Source organism: Micropterus dolomieu, linkage group LG08 (assembly GCF_021292245.1).
Source record: "Micropterus dolomieu isolate WLL.071019.BEF.003 ecotype Adirondacks linkage group LG08, ASM2129224v1, whole genome shotgun sequence".
NCBI lineage: Eukaryota > Metazoa > Chordata > Actinopteri > Centrarchiformes > Centrarchidae > Micropterus > Micropterus dolomieu.
Genome location: NC_060157.1, coordinates 10,749,230 through 10,766,628, shown reverse-complemented (window position 1 = coordinate 10,766,628; position 17,399 = coordinate 10,749,230). Strand labels below are relative to the sequence as shown.

General features: G+C 39.7%; 1 protein-coding gene and 1 long non-coding RNA gene across 2 annotated transcripts in view; both read left to right on the top strand.

The window, feature by feature from the left end:
- The first annotated feature begins 2,126 nt into the window (after positions 1–2,126).
- Positions 2,127–17,399, top strand: part of dlgap4a (discs, large (Drosophila) homolog-associated protein 4a) — a 28,488-nt gene continuing 13,215 nt past the window's right edge. Inside the window, exons 1-4 of the mRNA XM_046056551.1 lie at positions 2,127–3,329; positions 3,679–3,914; positions 4,976–5,123; positions 6,765–7,011. Of these exons, the coding sequence (XP_045912507.1) occupies positions 2,127–3,329; positions 3,679–3,914; positions 4,976–5,123; positions 6,765–7,011 (1,834 nt within the window). The remainder of the gene's footprint in view (positions 3,330–3,678; positions 3,915–4,975; positions 5,124–6,764; positions 7,012–17,399) is intronic.
- On the top strand, positions 9,347–11,529 carry LOC123975247. Its single transcript, XR_006826014.1, has 2 exons — positions 9,347–9,630; positions 10,374–11,529. It is a non-coding gene; the product is annotated as an uncharacterized LOC123975247 (long non-coding RNA).

The following is a 17,399-nucleotide window of genomic DNA, read 5'->3' as shown; positions in this document are numbered from 1 at the left end:
GTGATACAGACAGCATCTGTTAGAGTGAATTTAATGCAGCATGGATTTCTGCTGTGTGAATTATGAGTTTTCATAACCTTGATGGACCTAACCAATATTACTGTCTGCTCATAGTGGGCTTTGAGAATGAGCAGGCCTGTGATAGAAGGAGATGAGACAGTCACCCTAAAATATCTCTATTTCCCTCATTTCCTCTGCATTTTGTACGTGTTTCTATATATTGTGGTCAGACCAGCCAGGCCACCATGCTTGATGACATTAAATAATAATAATAATAATAATAATAATAATAATAACAACAACAATAATAATCAAGTAAAAACCCACATGCTAAAAATAACACAAGCAATGGTAAAACATGATAAGTAGACATTCATAAAATAAATGAAAAGAAATAATAAAACACAGTAAAGGTATATATAAAAGGTGACCAAAGACAAGTGTCTAATCTATTCTAAAATGCACAGGTAGCCAGTGTACTGTACAGTGTTTTGGGGTGATGTGGGCGCTCTTTTTTGTGCGAGTCACTACCCTTGCAGCCCCTTTCTGAACTAACTGTTGTTCAAGGCTTCTTTGGGGGAGACCAGAGGGAAGGCTATCGCAGTAGTCGACTATATAGTAGACGACAAAAACGAAGTAAGGGCTATGCTAAAATTAATGTTTGTGGCTGCATTGAAAACTGTATGGCATGTTGACTACGAAGCCATATTAGACTTTATTCCAGAGAAACAAGAAAATGACTAGCTATAGCTATACATCAGAGCTGTCTATCAGCTCTCTGATCTATTTTCAAATCTTACCTAGAACAAGGAGCTCTCTGTATCTGTCTGTATCTAATATAGAGGCCACTGACATACATCTTTGAATTTTTTGCTTTTGCCCCAAAATGCCTCAGTTTAGGGAAGACTTATTGTTTATCCTACAGTAAGTGGATTCAAGAGGATGGCAAACTACCAAAAAATGATTTGTGGAAATGAGGGTTTCCTGCTTTGGAACAAATGGCGCTCCTTAAATGTAAAGCTCATTTACATGTATGAGTCACAAAATGATTCTCCCATGCATTGTCAGCAGAATAGCTCCAGGCCATACATCAATGTGGTGTTTTAGATTGGGCCTCAGGCTATCTGGTTTCCTGCTATGGTGGAGCAGTAAGCTGAATAGGCTGTCCTTTCCCGTTCGAATAATATGTTATTTAGTCTGTTTGTCTTATTTTACCTTATGGCTTAATTGTTCTTATCTGTTTAGTGGCAACGTAATGGAGACAGAAAACAAAAGAAAAAACTGTGTAAGCATGTGTACCTCCTTACAGAATGAAACCACATAAGTCCCAACATATTAGTTAGAGTTTTGTCGTGCAGTGGGGTTGTTCTTATATTGCATTTGATATTTATTACCCCTATACGTATTTATTTGAAAATGTAATTTAAGATCCAAATATAATGTTATTTGTGTGTTTCCCCCCTCAAACTCAAACTGTATCCTAGTGCACTTGCTACTGGTGCTCCACCTGGTGGTTTGTTATATGGAAACTTGCTGTAGAGGACAACGGCTCTGTTCCATGTAAGCTGTGTTATGCTGCCTCTGTGAAATGCGCCACACTGCAGAGACAGTCTATAATGGCTTTTTTAGCTAAGTTACTGTTCTGAACATTCAAGGACACACCAAGAGAAACACTTCTAAATGGGCTCTAACTCTAATGTTTTCATTAGTTTTAAATATAGATATGTAGAACTCCCTGTGGTTAAATTGCACGCTAATGACTGTTTTACTGTTATGCACTATTAACTAAAATCTCTAAAGATGGACAAATACTGGTACATTTTTATCAAACATTCCTGAGAAAACAGGCCACTAAACCAGACAAAAATGGTGTTTAATCAGAGACAATAATTGGGATGGGATGGGATAGCAAATGTTACAGTTTTAAAAGTTTCATTTTAATACACTTCCACACAACTATTAGAGTGCATTACTAAATGGTAGCACCAAACAGAGAGCTTTCTTGTTAAAAATTACTTTCCATGTTTAATAGATCATTTCTGTATCTTTGTCTTTGCAGGATGAACCTTTCATCAGTAGACCCGTGCTGATTGGAGACATGTTCTAAGGACGACATCTCAGCCACCATGAAAGGGTTAGGAGCCAACCGCAGTCGTCACCTATCTGACTCGTGTGAACCAGCGGGATGCCCCCAGAAGTCTCTCTGTCCTTTGACCTCTGACCCTCACAGCGCCTTTCTGTTAAGCCCCACCATAAACCACTATGGCACCCTGGACCCACACCTCCACCAGTGCTCTCCCACCAGCCCCACTGCCCTGACCCCTGAATACCTGCTGCCTTTCAGCCAGATGTCCAACAGCAGCACCTTCCCTCGTCTGCACTTCACCTCCCAGACTGAACAGGTGGACTGCTCCCAGGCCTGTATGGCTGGTGGTGGGGGAGTTGGGCAGGGCAGCCGGGCAGGTACACTATCCAACTCCTTGTCTATGGGCATGGGCTTGGGTCTTGGTCTTACTGGTGCTCCTATGATCACAAGTGGATCAGCCACCATCTCCTCTGCAGCAGCAGCCAAGATGAATCGGTTACCCTCCAACCTTTTGGATCAGCTAGAGAGGCACCTGCCCCTTCAGCGTGATGGCTTCAGTACGCTACAGTTTCATAGAGGACGTATGTCGAAGCAACGTAGTGAAAGTCCAGGACGCATACGCCACCTCATGCACTCTGTGCAGAAGCTATTTGCCAAGTCCCAGTCCCTGGAAAACTCTGCAATCAAAGGCAGCATTAACGGGCGCTCTGCTGGAGGAATGACTGGCACCACCGGAGCTGGCGAGGATGGTGGTAGACCAAATCGCAGAAGCAAGAGTAAAGACAGGGCTAAAACTGAGGGGCCCAGGCAGAGACCTAGGCCCAATGCACTAGGCCTGTGGAGCTCAGATGATGCCCTGGACACTGAATCCACCAAAGCTGGCACTATTGCTGTAGGTTACCGCAACCCATTGAGCATGATGACTCTTGGCAGGGCGGTGTCAGACAGCCAAGCCAGACATATCCCACAGGGCTACAACACCATTTCTGCACATACTCTCAAGACCTCGAAAAGCAGCAGTGACCTCAAGTTTCTGGCATGCCCGGTGACACAGGTAGGATCCAAGGAAGAGGAGGGAAGAACCAGGGGAAGCAAGGATGATACACTGGTGAAGAGGGGCTCCTGGTCCACTCTCACCCTCACCCAGGCCAGGCAAGTGTTGCAGAAGGGCTCTGCTACAGTCAACAGGACCCTTCTTAAATCAAAGTCATGCCACCAAGACCTGGCACAACAGTTCCTTCAGGTAGGAGGGGCAGTGAGTATTCATCTTCATCATCATTCTTTGTAAGTTTGCATGGATATTTTATAGTTTGATGGTTTTATTGATCAATTTTGAGCACTGGAAGACAGTTCCCACTTAGATTCAGTTTATCATTTATACTTTATCCTCATCCTGTTTATACTCACTATATGTACTACACATTTATAGATATTCTCCCCATAAATCACAACAAGTACCATTGCTGCACATGTTTAGAATCTGTGAATATGTATTTATTTATTATTTAAGGGATGCACTTTTGAACATGTGTTCTGTTTATTTACATGGTTTAAGAGTCTCACAACGGTATGTATGTGTTTTCAAAATCCAGGTCCCACTGGGGGACTGGGCAGGAACTCTGGGTCGCGGCCGTGCCAAAGGAACTGAGATCCCCTGTCGAAGGATGCGCAGCGGCAGCTATGTGAAAGCTATGGGAGACTTAGAAGACAGCGAGGACTCAGAGGGAAGCCCCAAACCTTCCCCCAAATCTGCTGCCCGTCGCCATAGCTACCTGAAGGCCACCCAGCACTCCCTGAGTGAGCAGCAGCCACCTCCACCTCCACGCAAGTAAGTCCCGCAGCAAAGAGAAGCAAATTCATTATACTGAAATTATGACCTTGATTATCATGCTCATTGCTCTGCCATACAGTTGTGTTTGTATTATTTTGCTTTGCATTCATAAGACTAGAAATAGGCACTGAGGGGTATTTGTTGTTAAAATTGTGGGAAGAAACATTTTACTCTTATCCCCAGAGGTAGTCAGCAGGTGGCAGCATCTTCTCACGAATAATTGTCTGCAGCACTTAAGTCAAAACAAACTCAAAGAAGCTGTTCATGGAGGTAGAGTAACTTAATGGGGGAGGGAGGGGGGGTTCAAGAAATGACACACAGTACCATCTTTTTTTGGTGCAAAAGCAGTAGGAGATGAAATTTTGCCATGTGTTTTACCCCTACATCCACACGGACAGGCCTCGTTGCTACGCTCTCATGCGGGAGGATTATCTGTGGTCTCCACTACAGAGTGCATGCTCTATGCAGCATCTGAGGTCAGTGTCATCCTTAGGCAGGCAGTGTGGCCCTCCACCCACCCTCACTTGTCCTACCACCACTGCCCACCACCTATTTTTGCCTAACCTTCCCAGCACTTTTCCTCTCTGCCCACTGTTCCATCTCCTAACTTGCAGGTACCCTTATTGGTGTGTTAGTACGTTTTTCTCTTTCCTGCTCCCTCAAGCCCTGATTCTTTAACATGCAAATATTCTAACCCATGAAAATCACTCCACTACACCACATCCTGCTTCTTAGTGTGCACACATTGTCACTAAAACTACAGTAGGCACCAAAAGGGCAAGCCAGAACAGAGGAAACTTCTCAAAACTATCCCTCAATTTATGATCTCACATTTAGCAGTTTTACTCATAAATCATTGTTTCCTCTGTGCTGGTGTTTTAAACCTTATGGCACATATCATTATCCACACATCATAATTATATTTCATTTTAAAATACCCCGGGGAACTTTTCAGAGTGTGATTTCAAGTTTCTCCTGGATATCATCAATTAAACACAGCTCTCACTTATTACGGCCTCTGACTTCTGAGAGGCTGATTATTACATTCACTTCCACAGCTCCCTGCCGTCCCTGAAAGAGCTGTCAACTAATCGGAGCCTTGATAACTTAGACTGCCTGGTGAGCCCGCTGGAGGCCCCTCCACGCCACAGGAACAATGATTTCAGCCAGGGCTCTAGCACATTGGGCAGAGGCGCGGGCACTCAGGTATGTCTTTTATCTTATCAAACGTATTGCTATTACTGTAGCTTATCACATTATTATTACTCGGCTGGCAAAGACCATTTCCTCATGTGTTTAACACTGAGTCCTGATTAACTAACATTTCCATGAAAGGAATATTTAACTATTTTTTTCTGGGTTTTATAAATATTAATACCTTGTGAAATTAAGCTGCTTAGATCATTTTGGATCACCAGAATATGAGCAAAACATACTCTGACACAACTCTTTAATTTTAAAGCTATCGAGAATATTTGAGCATATGTAATGTCTGCTGAGATGGTATATGAATAAGCCAGCCGGGAATAAGATGGTGAAATAGAAGAGATAAAAGAGAAAAGCTTGAGCGTGTTTGTAGAATGTCAAAGTGGGACATATCCCTCAGTATAAAGCTCAGGGAGCTTGGTATCAGTCTCTACTTATACATGTACATTTTCACATTAATCAAATTATGACTGAGAGATTAAACGTCTTTCAGCATTACAGTAGAGGCAGTCCGAGTAAAGAATCTGTGAATACTAAACTGGTACATTTTGAGTGAGTTGATTTTGAGGGATTATTATTCATGTTTATGTAGCACCCACGACATGTTCATATTTGCTACTAAAATGCCAAACACAAAAATACTACTACTGGTTGTTTCTACTACTTTTTCTGTTGCTTTATCAAACATTCCAGACGTTGCATGGTGTCACAATTTTTTCCCGTCTTGCAATAGTATAGTGTTGCTGCTCTTACTAGTATCTATTGTTACTCATAGGTCTCTTACTTTACTGATGCTTGTATGTTGTTCCTTGAATGTAAGTCGCTTTGGGTAAAAGCGTCTGCCAAATGAGTAAATGTAAAGGAAATGTAATACAATAACAACACATATCCATGCAGCTAGGAAATACTGAAACATAGTTACTTTTAGTAACTCAAACAATGCTTCAAAAAAAGTGTATACTGTCCATGCAACAAGTGCAAAATATAGTCATCCTTGTATTTGTTTTGTGTTGTTATGTGTTGATTTTTCTTACACCATTCAACACTGAAAAGCAAAAAGACATTACACCAATTGCCCATTAGATTTTTCCAAAATATTTTAACTCATAGTTAAAACTTTAAAGTGGTCTACATCTTCAGTTCAGAAGGAAATTATCTTTTTACTCCTCAACATTTATATAAAAAAAAAATACAGTGCTTAAAGTGTCTAGTTGGGGCCGCTTATCATGCTTCAGATGTCTATGAGTTGTTTGCAGTTCCAACAACTGTTTGAATTAAAATAAAAGGCCCTGTCTGAGATAAAATAATCCAATATTTCACAATATAAACAAAGATAAAGTTTAAGAATTTACTAGCTTCACCTCAGCCAGCTACTACAGTAAAATGCTACTTTGGTGAATCAGTATTAACTAATCTAATAATGTCATACATAAAGATACATCAACCACAGGGGCCATTTTTCAATGGAATGAGTACTTTTACTTTTTATACTTTTGCTCGTAATACTTACATGTAATTGACTTTGAGTTTTTTTTTTTTTTTACTGTATTGGTACTTTTACTGATGTAAAAGATAAGAGTTCTTCCATCACTTGGTACAGACATGTAAATGCATGTTTCACAGTTTGCCCTCTGCCCTCAGCGTGTGAGTCTGCACACGTTCTTTCAGGTATGCGGGCAGGGCTTTGGGCATTCGGTACCATACTATGAGGGGGAATCACAGGCAGTGGAGGCTCTGGATCTGCCTGCGCCTACCTGCTTCCGGTCGCGAAGCCACAGCTACCTGCGGGCCATCCAGGCGGGCTGTTCCCAGGATGAAGATACGGCCTCTGTGGACTCAGACTCACCACCACCCACCACTAAAGGCTACAGCTACAGCTCCAACACCAGTGAGTACCAGTGAGGACTAGATGAGGCAGAGCTGCTAAAGATAGTCTTTGATTTTTAAAAAGTACTAGCTGAAAGGGAGGATATACATGGCATTAAATGCTATCCACATATCTATTTACTCTGCTTCATAAGCGCAAAATTAACATTTTGTAGGAAAAGTAAAATTGTCCCTTAAATAAAGTAGGACAATTCATGGAATCTGTCAAATGTACAAATGTAAAACTAATTTTCTTATAAAGTGCACTTACTATCAATTCATAAATTCATAAAGCATAAAGAAACTAATCTATGTAGTATAGTACTTCTTTCTTCACTCTAGGTAGGCTACAATTATTTATTATATTATCAAATATAATTTCACCTTCTTTTATCTTAAATGAACAGGGTTGTATTCTGCTTAATTAGTTTGCTTTGTTGTGGATCATCTCTGTGCTGAAAAAAAGCTCTGGAACACAAAAATGTGAATGAGATGTAGAAAGTAGCAGAAAATAGTACAATATTGGTATTAAAAGAATTGTTACATTTCAGTCTGAATAAGAACTTTTTCTTACAAGTTGCGCTGGCTCTGGCTTTATCTGGCTTTGTTCATACAGCAGCAGGGGCGCAGAGCTGGACAACAGCAGCACTCTTCTGAACCAATGCGTATTGTTAATGAATGCAAGATTCAAAAGCTTCAGCTCCTGAACGTTTGATTGAATTTCCAACCATTTGTCCTTTTCAAATGACTACAATTATGACGTCTCCATTCAGTATCACTATTGAAGATTACATAAAATGCTGCTTTAGTGTTTGTTAAAAAAGAGTGATGTGAACGGTTACACAAATGCTGCAACTTGAAATGAAAATTAATCATATTTTTTATGGTTTGGGGTTTTAAAGAAATGAGAAAGACTACCTGATGTCCTACCACAATATATTTGACCTACAGTCCATATGTAGTAGTCACTCAATGCTAGAAGTAGTTACCTCAAGTTATCTTGAGAAATATATTGATTGTTTTTGTGTTGAAGTGAAGTAACAACAATTTGATTTATTAACTGGGATGTATTGAATGTATGAAGTAAATTAAGGCATATTGTATGAAAAATACAATATGTTAGATATTATTCAGCCCCCTCCACCGATGGGTGTAATTGTGTCTCTTATCACTGAAGAAATGCCATGAAGCCACAGATATATCTAAAAAGAAAGAACAACAACAACAAGAATATGGCGGGATTAGTTGCATTTTGTAAATTAAAGTAATGTGAGATTACTACAGTGCTAAGAGTCCAAATATGCCTGATGTTAAACCTTTTGGTGCACATAAATTCATTACTTATGTCATCATAAAGGTCATAGTTACAAGCATAATAAAGATGACCAAAATGATCATACAACCCAATGATATGGACACAAGTATTCTTTCTGGGGTACCTATATGAGAAATTGCAATTCTATCCAGTGTCATGTATTATTGCTTCGTATGTCTAAATGAATTAAAAATTCATATTAAAACCCTTTTATTTATATTGGACTTGTGCCTCACACAATGCACATTTGCTGTTAACATAATTTATGTTATATATACAGTGTATATATACCTTATAGTACGTGTTTCTTGCAAAGATGATTAAAATCAAAGAGGAGATACCTGTATATTTATATTAATGGTAAGCCATTTAACTGGAAATTGCAAATACATCATATAGGCTTTACAGAACATTATATTGTCTTATTTTGTGTAACCTAAGAGGTTTTTGTTTTGGTTAGACATCTTGATTATAGGGCTTGGCAATATGGCCAAAAATGTTATCAGAAATAAGAAATGTCACATCATTTGATATAGATAATTATCATGATAAATGTCAAATCATTATTTCTTTCAAGTTTAAAGGCTGATTTTTGCTCCTGAGTGAAGGTTGAAGTTTTAAACTATTCTGGTTTGGTTGGTTTTAAACTATTCTTTATGATCAGAACATGAGGAACACTTGCCAAACAGTGGATCACTTAACAAATCAGAAGTAGAACATTCAACAAAATAAATATCTTAATAGAAAAAGTATTATTATTATTACTGAGGAAAATATTATTGCGATAATTGGTGTGAATGCTGAGAATCATTCACAACATAATGTTATTATCATTATCGTTTTATTGCCCAGCCCTACTTGATTGCCAGAGAGACTGTTTCAGGGTAATGCTTGCCTTTACAAAAGGGGGGGGGGCATTGGAAACACGTCAATTCAAATAGAGCTCCATTGCTCATGTGACAGGCGGTCACAATAGATTTAACAAAAATGAGCTTTATTATGTCAAGAAGCCAGTTCCCGCGGCGCTAGGGACCAAATGAAACGCACCTATCGTGAAGGCATTCATTAACACCGTTAAACTGAGATTTCAGCCAATCACGTTCATGTTCGATGAGCTCGATGACCAGAACTGACCAATCGTTTGAAGAAAGCAGTTACGGCGAAAACGTGGACTCCAATCCTCGTCGACAAGGGCGTGTACTACAAATCTTTTCTTCACAGCGTCGCTGTGTATCTTAACAGCAGAGCACCGTAGCCCGTCTGCATCTTGTCTGCCTTTCATGAATGTCCAGAAAATAAGGATTTTTTCGAGTCAACCACCATACAGTAAGGTTTTTTCGTTTTTCCCTGACTGAGCGTTAATGTACAGACTGCCAGTTGTTGTCGGACGCTAGCAACAGCAAGCTAACGTGAGCTAACGGTAATGGTGTGGTAGGTTAGCTCACGTTAGCTAACGTGGATGAAGAAAGGGGATGAAATCCTAATACGAGGTGTTAGCAAGCAGGCGAGGCTGGTAGACAGTGATGTAGTTTGCTGTCGTTAGACTTGTGGTAGCGAGGCAAAAAGCTACCGGTAGCAGCGTCTCTTTGTTGGCTCGCTTATATCTCTAAGTTACGATAACATGCCTACAGTTAACGTTAACGTTACACAACGTTAAATGCCCGGTGTGATATCACACCGTAATAAGCCTTTACTGGCTAATAGCACAAGCTAACAGTAGCTGAAGCGCTAACAGCCGAGTGTGGACAGCTCGGGACCCGGCTATTTCGGCTAATCAAACGGTTCACTCCTGTTACAGCAGTTAGCTAACATTACCCAGTGTGTGTAATATAAGCGATATTCGTTAACCAAATAGTTTGATGTAACGTTAGAGACGTTAAAGGCGTTACTTATTGACACAGATCATTCATTAAAACAGGAAAAAAGAAGAATCCCCAGATCTCTGTGAGGTCATATTGCTTCATCTTGGGCAGATAGAGCCCAGTTGATCTTACCGGTGATCTTTTGGATTAACTTTAGCTGTCAAATGAAGTAAAGCAACCTTAAACGATTCTTCTCTCTTATCCCAGACTCGGCATGTGACAGTGATGCGAGCTCAGAGGCATGAAGAAAGCTATGAATCACATTAAGCTCAACGTTTCAGTCCATCTACAGAGTCATACCTGTCAAAGTTCTCTCTGCTCCAGATTGTGATTTGTCTTGTTGAATGACTTCCTGTAGACCAGGTCAAAGTACTCCTTTGAAGATTAAGACTTGTTGCTTTTATTGATGGAAGATAATATTAAATTGACTCCAACAGTTGCCTTTGCATGAGTAGATCCAATAAAGTGTGTGGAAACCTATCTCCTGAAATGATTTTGCCACAACTGCGGTGGCTTGTTTTGTCCACTGTTTTGTGTGGCATTTTTATTCAGTAGCTAGCTGCCATGTGTTAAGACCTGAGGATACAATCAATAATTTATCCGCTTCCTGCCCTGTGTAGTGTTTTTGCAGTTAGGACACTCCACTGGGCTTTTATAAGGACCACCTGACCAGAGAATAGGGTGCACGCAAAAGATTATAACATCAGAGACAATATATATATATATATATATATATATATATATACACCCCCTTTCTGTGCTCACAGACACTATTGTTGGGGTACGTTTGGTTCTTTTTAAAGATTGAAACTCTCCAAACAGCTTTAACAGGCTGCTAGGTATCATGAAAAACACTGGCTTTAAAGCTTTTTTGCAGCCACAAGGTGTGTTCATTGTATCCAGCACCATATTACACAAGACATGGTGTGTCTGTGTATTACCATGGATAGACTGTGAGTCATTCTCCACAGTATTACACACTCTTCCTCTCGCTCTCATTGATGAGGTAATCTCTTGACTGACTGGGCGAAGCAACTGTAGTTTCACAGTAAGGTCAACAGCAGATAGATGTGTGTGTGGAGCTATTAGTGAACATGGTTAGACATTATAGTTCAGCCCTATCCATTTCCTGCACTAATGCCGTCCACCGATTAGACAACTACAAATGGTAATGTGTTGGCAGCTTTTGGAAGGAAATACACTTTGTATAATATCATATTGTGAGTTTATTACATATTGATAAAACCTCTTTGTGTATTAGAGTATGATACATTTTAAAAGTATGCTGTGTTTATGGAAACGTGTTATAACTTAAACAAATAGTAATTTGTTTGATTAGTTAATAAACAGAATGTGTATTTGATATTTGATTCATCGTTTGTCATTTTAAAGAAGTGATGCCAAATATCCTTTTGTTCCAGCCTTTCAGATGTGAGCATTTGCTGCTTATCTTTGTCTTATGTGACAATAAACGTAATATGTGGAGGCTTCTAGTGTTGGTTGGACTGAACAATCAATCCGACATCATCATCTTGTGAGATGATTGTGTTTCACCATTTTATACACCAAAGTAGCCTGGGAACCAGACAAATCTGCTGCAGAGCTCATGTTTCATTTGCTCCGGCAGATATATCTGGCACCACTCCCATTCAGACAGATTTCCACCCCCCTGGATCCGGTCTGGCCAATCACAACCGTTTATCTAACATGGGGATGGGTTTGATACCATGACAGAGGAGCGTCACTGGTAGGGGTTGCAAGTAGCAAGTTGCCTCAGTCTCACATCCTAAGAGGGTTGACCTCTGAGGCACATGCCACATGTCTTTACATCAGCTGATTAGGCTATAACCCAGACTGTTGCTCCAGTCCAGCAGGTCAGACTAAGAACCACAGGCGGTCTTAAGGATATCGGACTGTACAGCCGATAAGAATGCACATAGCAAGTCAGCAGCAGTGTAAAGGGTGGACTGAAGTATTGGGACTTTTTTTCAATGTGTAATGTTGTTCTTAAGGCAAGCTGGGTTTTTTTGTGGACAATTTAATATTACATTTACTTTTGGAATATTATCCACAGTAGTAAGTAATAAAGTTAATGCAATTTTGTAGCTGCATGTTTTCACAACATATTATTGTTTTTTGTTGTCACCCTCTTGCTCTGTGTTGTGTAAGTGGTTTACTTTTTCTGTCAGTGCATCAGCACTGTCTCAACAGATAGCTGTCTCTGTCATGAAGTCTGTCCACCCTGCCCACGTTAGCCCTTTCTACTGATACCTTGCAATTGAGTCTCTTATTCATGAAGCTATTGTGGAAAACAGCACAAATTCCATATCTGATTCTTGATACTATGTGTCTCTAAAATGTATATAAATCACGTAATTGATCAATATTTCAACAGAGACCCTGTAGGCAAGCCTGTGTGCAGCAAAATTATCATTGTCGTTTACTGGCTTCATCATAGGAGTTGGCCTTTTTGAGGCTTATAATCATCTTTTATGACATCAAGTTTCCATACTTCCGATGCAAAATCTTTTTGACTAAGACAAAGATAAAATTAAATTGCAACTTTTGCAGTTAATTAGGTACATGCCAGCTTTCTGATCACATTCGAATATACAGTATTTTGTTAAATGTTGCCTCTTAGGTGCTTAATCTGTTTTTCAAAAGTCATGCTTAGCCATGTGTCCTGGTCTAATCTTTCAGTCTATGACTCCCACAGCTTGTCAGCCAGCCATACTATCTTACAATAGATCAGCTAATCTTGGACAAAGCTTAGCTCCCATCTCTTTTCACGATACTTGGCTCATATCCAGAGTTTCACGAAGGTTCATCGTCAATAACCTACAATACTGTTTATAAGGTTTGGTGTATGTACTTTGCTTTTGTGTATGTTGAGCTTGGTGCTTCTGTAGAAACTAATGTGGGACCACACACGTCTCTCCTCCCAAAAAAGATCACTCTGCAGCCTAATTAACACACTCAAAATCACTCAAGAAGGAGCTCAGTAGTAATCAAGACTTCTTAAATCCCAAACCAGACCACTAAACAGTCTCATTCAAAATTTTAGAGAAACTACTCCCTGCTCTTCTTAAAAAAAACAAAAAAAAACAAAAACAGTGCTAATGACAACAATAATGAATCAATTATGTTCAAATTTCAACCTGCCGTGGAGGACCCATTAGCGGTCTTGTGATAGTTCTCAGACAGACCTGCCGATGGGCCTGGAGCATATCCTTGGTTAGTTAACATTTGATGGTCACAGCAATGTTGACAGAGTTGTATTTGATGTTAACTGTTTTCAGAGTAAGCCAAAGTTTTTGGGCCCCTCAAATAAGTGCACTATATACAGATTGAACCAAATTTCATTACCCAAAATTGCTGCTCCTGCGGTTACTCCGCCTGTTTCTACAGGTAAAAGAACAAAATGTGCTGCCCCATTCTCCTGACAATAGGCTTGAAACCCTTAACATGATCAGTTGAGTAATGTATAATCTGTTTAGTGTGACGCCTTGTTAATATAATTTTAGTGCCTAAGATATGCAGAGGATAATATCACAAATTGTTAAAGAGGAACCATCTGCCATTAAATAAAAAGATGGAGGCACTGACTTTAGTTTGGATATTATGGGTTCCTTTAAGCTGGGGTTGGCAACGTTGGAGAAACTAGTAAGAGACGGCTAGATTTTTGAAACTATGCAACTGAAAAAATCCCACCCCCTCCATTTAGCCAGCTGTGTGTATCATATTCTTTACAGCGATGAGCAATTAGTATCAGTAACATTCCAAATTTGGACTGATGTTCATTCATTGGTCAGATATTGAATGTGATAAAATAACTTATGATTGAAGGTGGGATTACCTTTAGGGTTTTGATGAAGTAAAATACAGGGTTCAGCTGAAGGCTATTTGCAGGCCCTGCCCCAGAGGTCCAGGGTCTGGGCAGCTTATCCATCTCTTAATCACCTCTTGGCACTGTGCCTCTAGGTAGGGGATATGGAGCCAGGCATCACACCACATATTGTGCTAGGACAGCAAAATGGATTGTGCTCTTTGCCAAAGGTGCGAATAATCTGCAGTTAGCCCATTTCACATAAACCGTATTAAGCCCATTTGTTGTTTCTCAAATTGTGCCATTGTAGAGCTGAGTGACAATTGCACGTGTGGTAATAGTTGATGGATATTTGGCATAGAAGATGATCTTCTACAGTGGAAATGTTTATAACCAACTTTATGGGCATGTGTGTGTGAGGAAGAGTAGCAGTGTAGCCTTGTAGACACAACAAATCGGACAAAGGCATGTGTTGAGATACAATAATTAACTTTGGGAATGTCATGCATCTGTGCTGTGAGTACAACAAGAAGTGTCTCATTCTTTGTGAATATATGTTCTGCTGTTGATTGGATATGTTCTCTGACACAAGATAGTCACTGCGGGCCAGAGCTGCGTGAGCGACTCATGAACAACATGGCAGTGGATCCATTCCACAGCCATGTTTGTGTATGTTGGTGGGATTTAATGAGGGCTTTACTGCTGCAGTGAGTCTGATGACGGAAGTGCAGCACCCTCACAATTACAGGGTGTTAGGTTGCTATTTAGATTGAAACCACTACCGGAGAGAATAAATTCCACATTTTCATTATTGATCCAAAGTGGTGAGCCTTGAATTACTTTCTTGGTCAGCTAATTTTATATAAATGTTTCATCCATCATGTGTCACCATGAATGCTGTAATTGGGTAGAAGTATATGGCTGCTCTTCCTTCGCAACTCTTTCAGTCATATGTTGACAGTCAGCCAGCTGTTTAAATAGCATCTACACAAAACCGCCTCAACATCCCCTCAATTCTTGAACGCCTGTGGTTTTTCCTGGTTTCTCATGTTGTTGTAATGTAGTTCACTCTGCATCATCCACCACAACCCTGCAGTCAGACTGATGTCAGAAAAGGAGGCACCAGTCTAGTGCCAGGGCCCTGAGTCAGATTGTCTTTGCTCACTGCTAATCCACTTTAAGGCCTCATTTCAGTTTTTGTTGAAAGAGTTTGTAAACCAAGGTTCATTTGTCTGCTAGCATCAAAATGTGACACTTATGTTAAGTAGTGTATATATGCAACTGTATAAACATTTTATATCATTATTATAGTGACCAAAAATATCACACATCAGTTATCGCGGTAGTACTGAAAACCACGAATAAAAGAATAATTCGCATTTGCTATAAAGTGATTTTTTAATCCTGAAAACCAAACTACGACCACACTTCAGACTTTGGACAGGCTGAAAAATCTCCTTCGCTGCCTTCCTCCATGTTTTTATTGACCCAAAACAAACCCAGGCCTGTGTCTGGGAGACTCACTTCTCACTTCGGTTGATGCTGGTCAGTATTTACTGTGAGTTTTTCAAAGTGCTGTAATCAAACACGGTTTTAATAATAATTAAAATTGGAAACGGTAATACTAACCATCAGGAATTTTACCATACCATTAAACCAGTTACCGTTTCATCGCTATTAACCACTCTACAGTACGCTGGCCTATGTGACTCTGCTCTGATTTAAATGAAACAGGGATTAAACCCTTGTTAGTGAATTTTGATTTGTCAAAGCAGTTTTTTCTATTATCTGTTGATCATTAACATTAATGATGATGATTACATTTGTTTACTAATGTATTGTTTGGAATGAAACTGTTTAAACGTTGTAGTTTATCAGCATTATTTATAGATAATCATAGGTGTCATATCATTCACATTTAGGATGAATATGTTGCATGTCACAGAAATTAGGTATTGCATTATTGTAAACAGAAGGGGGGGGGGAGGAGTATAAATGTAATGCACTCTAATGCACAATGTAAAACACTCAACACTCACAGATTGTCTACTTTGGAGACAAGAATTGTAGAGCTTTCAGTCTCCTTTTCATCGATTCATAACATCCACTTAGGTCTGCTCCCTAAACGTAGATGATTCAAATTATCAGGAAGCAGCCGTGTCAAATGTCATTTTGTCAGTCAAATACTGCACTTTTCACATCTGTGTACACAGAGCAACGCAAGATAATAGCATGGCAGGCTGTAACCTTTTACAAACTGAGTCTTGTCCCAACATTACCTAAAACAAGCTAAACTTACTTAAACTTTGACATTATGTCTGAACACAGCGTTTCATTTAAGCTTTTTCCTTTATCAAAAAATTGCTGGTCCTGCTATGTTGATTTTGCACTTGACCATATTCAGATGTTGATAATATTTCAATTAATTGTTCAGAGAATGGTGATGAAACGATGGCAACACGGCACAGAGCAGAATGACTCGTTTCCGTTTGCTCAGGTGCTGAATGTTGGTGAAGTGGACTAAAGTACTTTTGAACTAAACACTTGTACAACTACCTCTTCTGCCATCCCATGTGATCGACTTTTCAACTTACACACCGTCAGCAGCCTCGCAGGACAGACGCTACGTGGTGCGCTAAGATTTTATAACTGAACTATGGGAGGCACGCTTTTAAATTATTTTACCATGTGGAAATGTTATTTTCCACATTGCCTTTTTTTTTATATAGCGCCAGTTCATAACAGAATTTATCTCATTGCTCTTTGTTATATGATTTACAGAAACCCAACAATTCCCACCATGAGCAAATACTTAACATAGCCATTATTACATGAGCCTTGCAGGCAAACATGAGACTTGATATAGATACCCCACATCCCCAAAAGTCGAATAGTCTAACTTGGACTGATTTAGGTACAGCATCCACTGAAACATCTCATGTACAGTGGGGGAAATAAGTATTTGACCCCTTGCTGATTTCGCAGGTTTGCCCACTTACAAAGAATGCAATGATCTATAATTTTAATCATATGTACATTCTAACAGTGAAAGACAGAATCCCAAAGAAAATTCCAGAAAATCACATCATATGAATTTATAAAAATTGATAACCATCTGATGAGGAAAAACAAGTATTTGACCCCCTACCAAACAGCATGTTAATATTTTGTAGAAAAGCCATTATTGGCCAGCACAGATGTCAAACGGTTTTTATAGTTGGTGACAAGGTTTGTGCACATTTCGGCAGGGATGTTGGCCCACTCCTCCCTGCAGACAGCCTCCAAATCATTCAGGTTCCGAGGTTGTCGCCTGGCAACTCGAATTTTAAGCTCCCTCCAAAGATTTTCAATTGGATTCAGGTCTGGAGACTGGCTAGGCCACTCCAGAACCTTGATGTGCTTCTTCT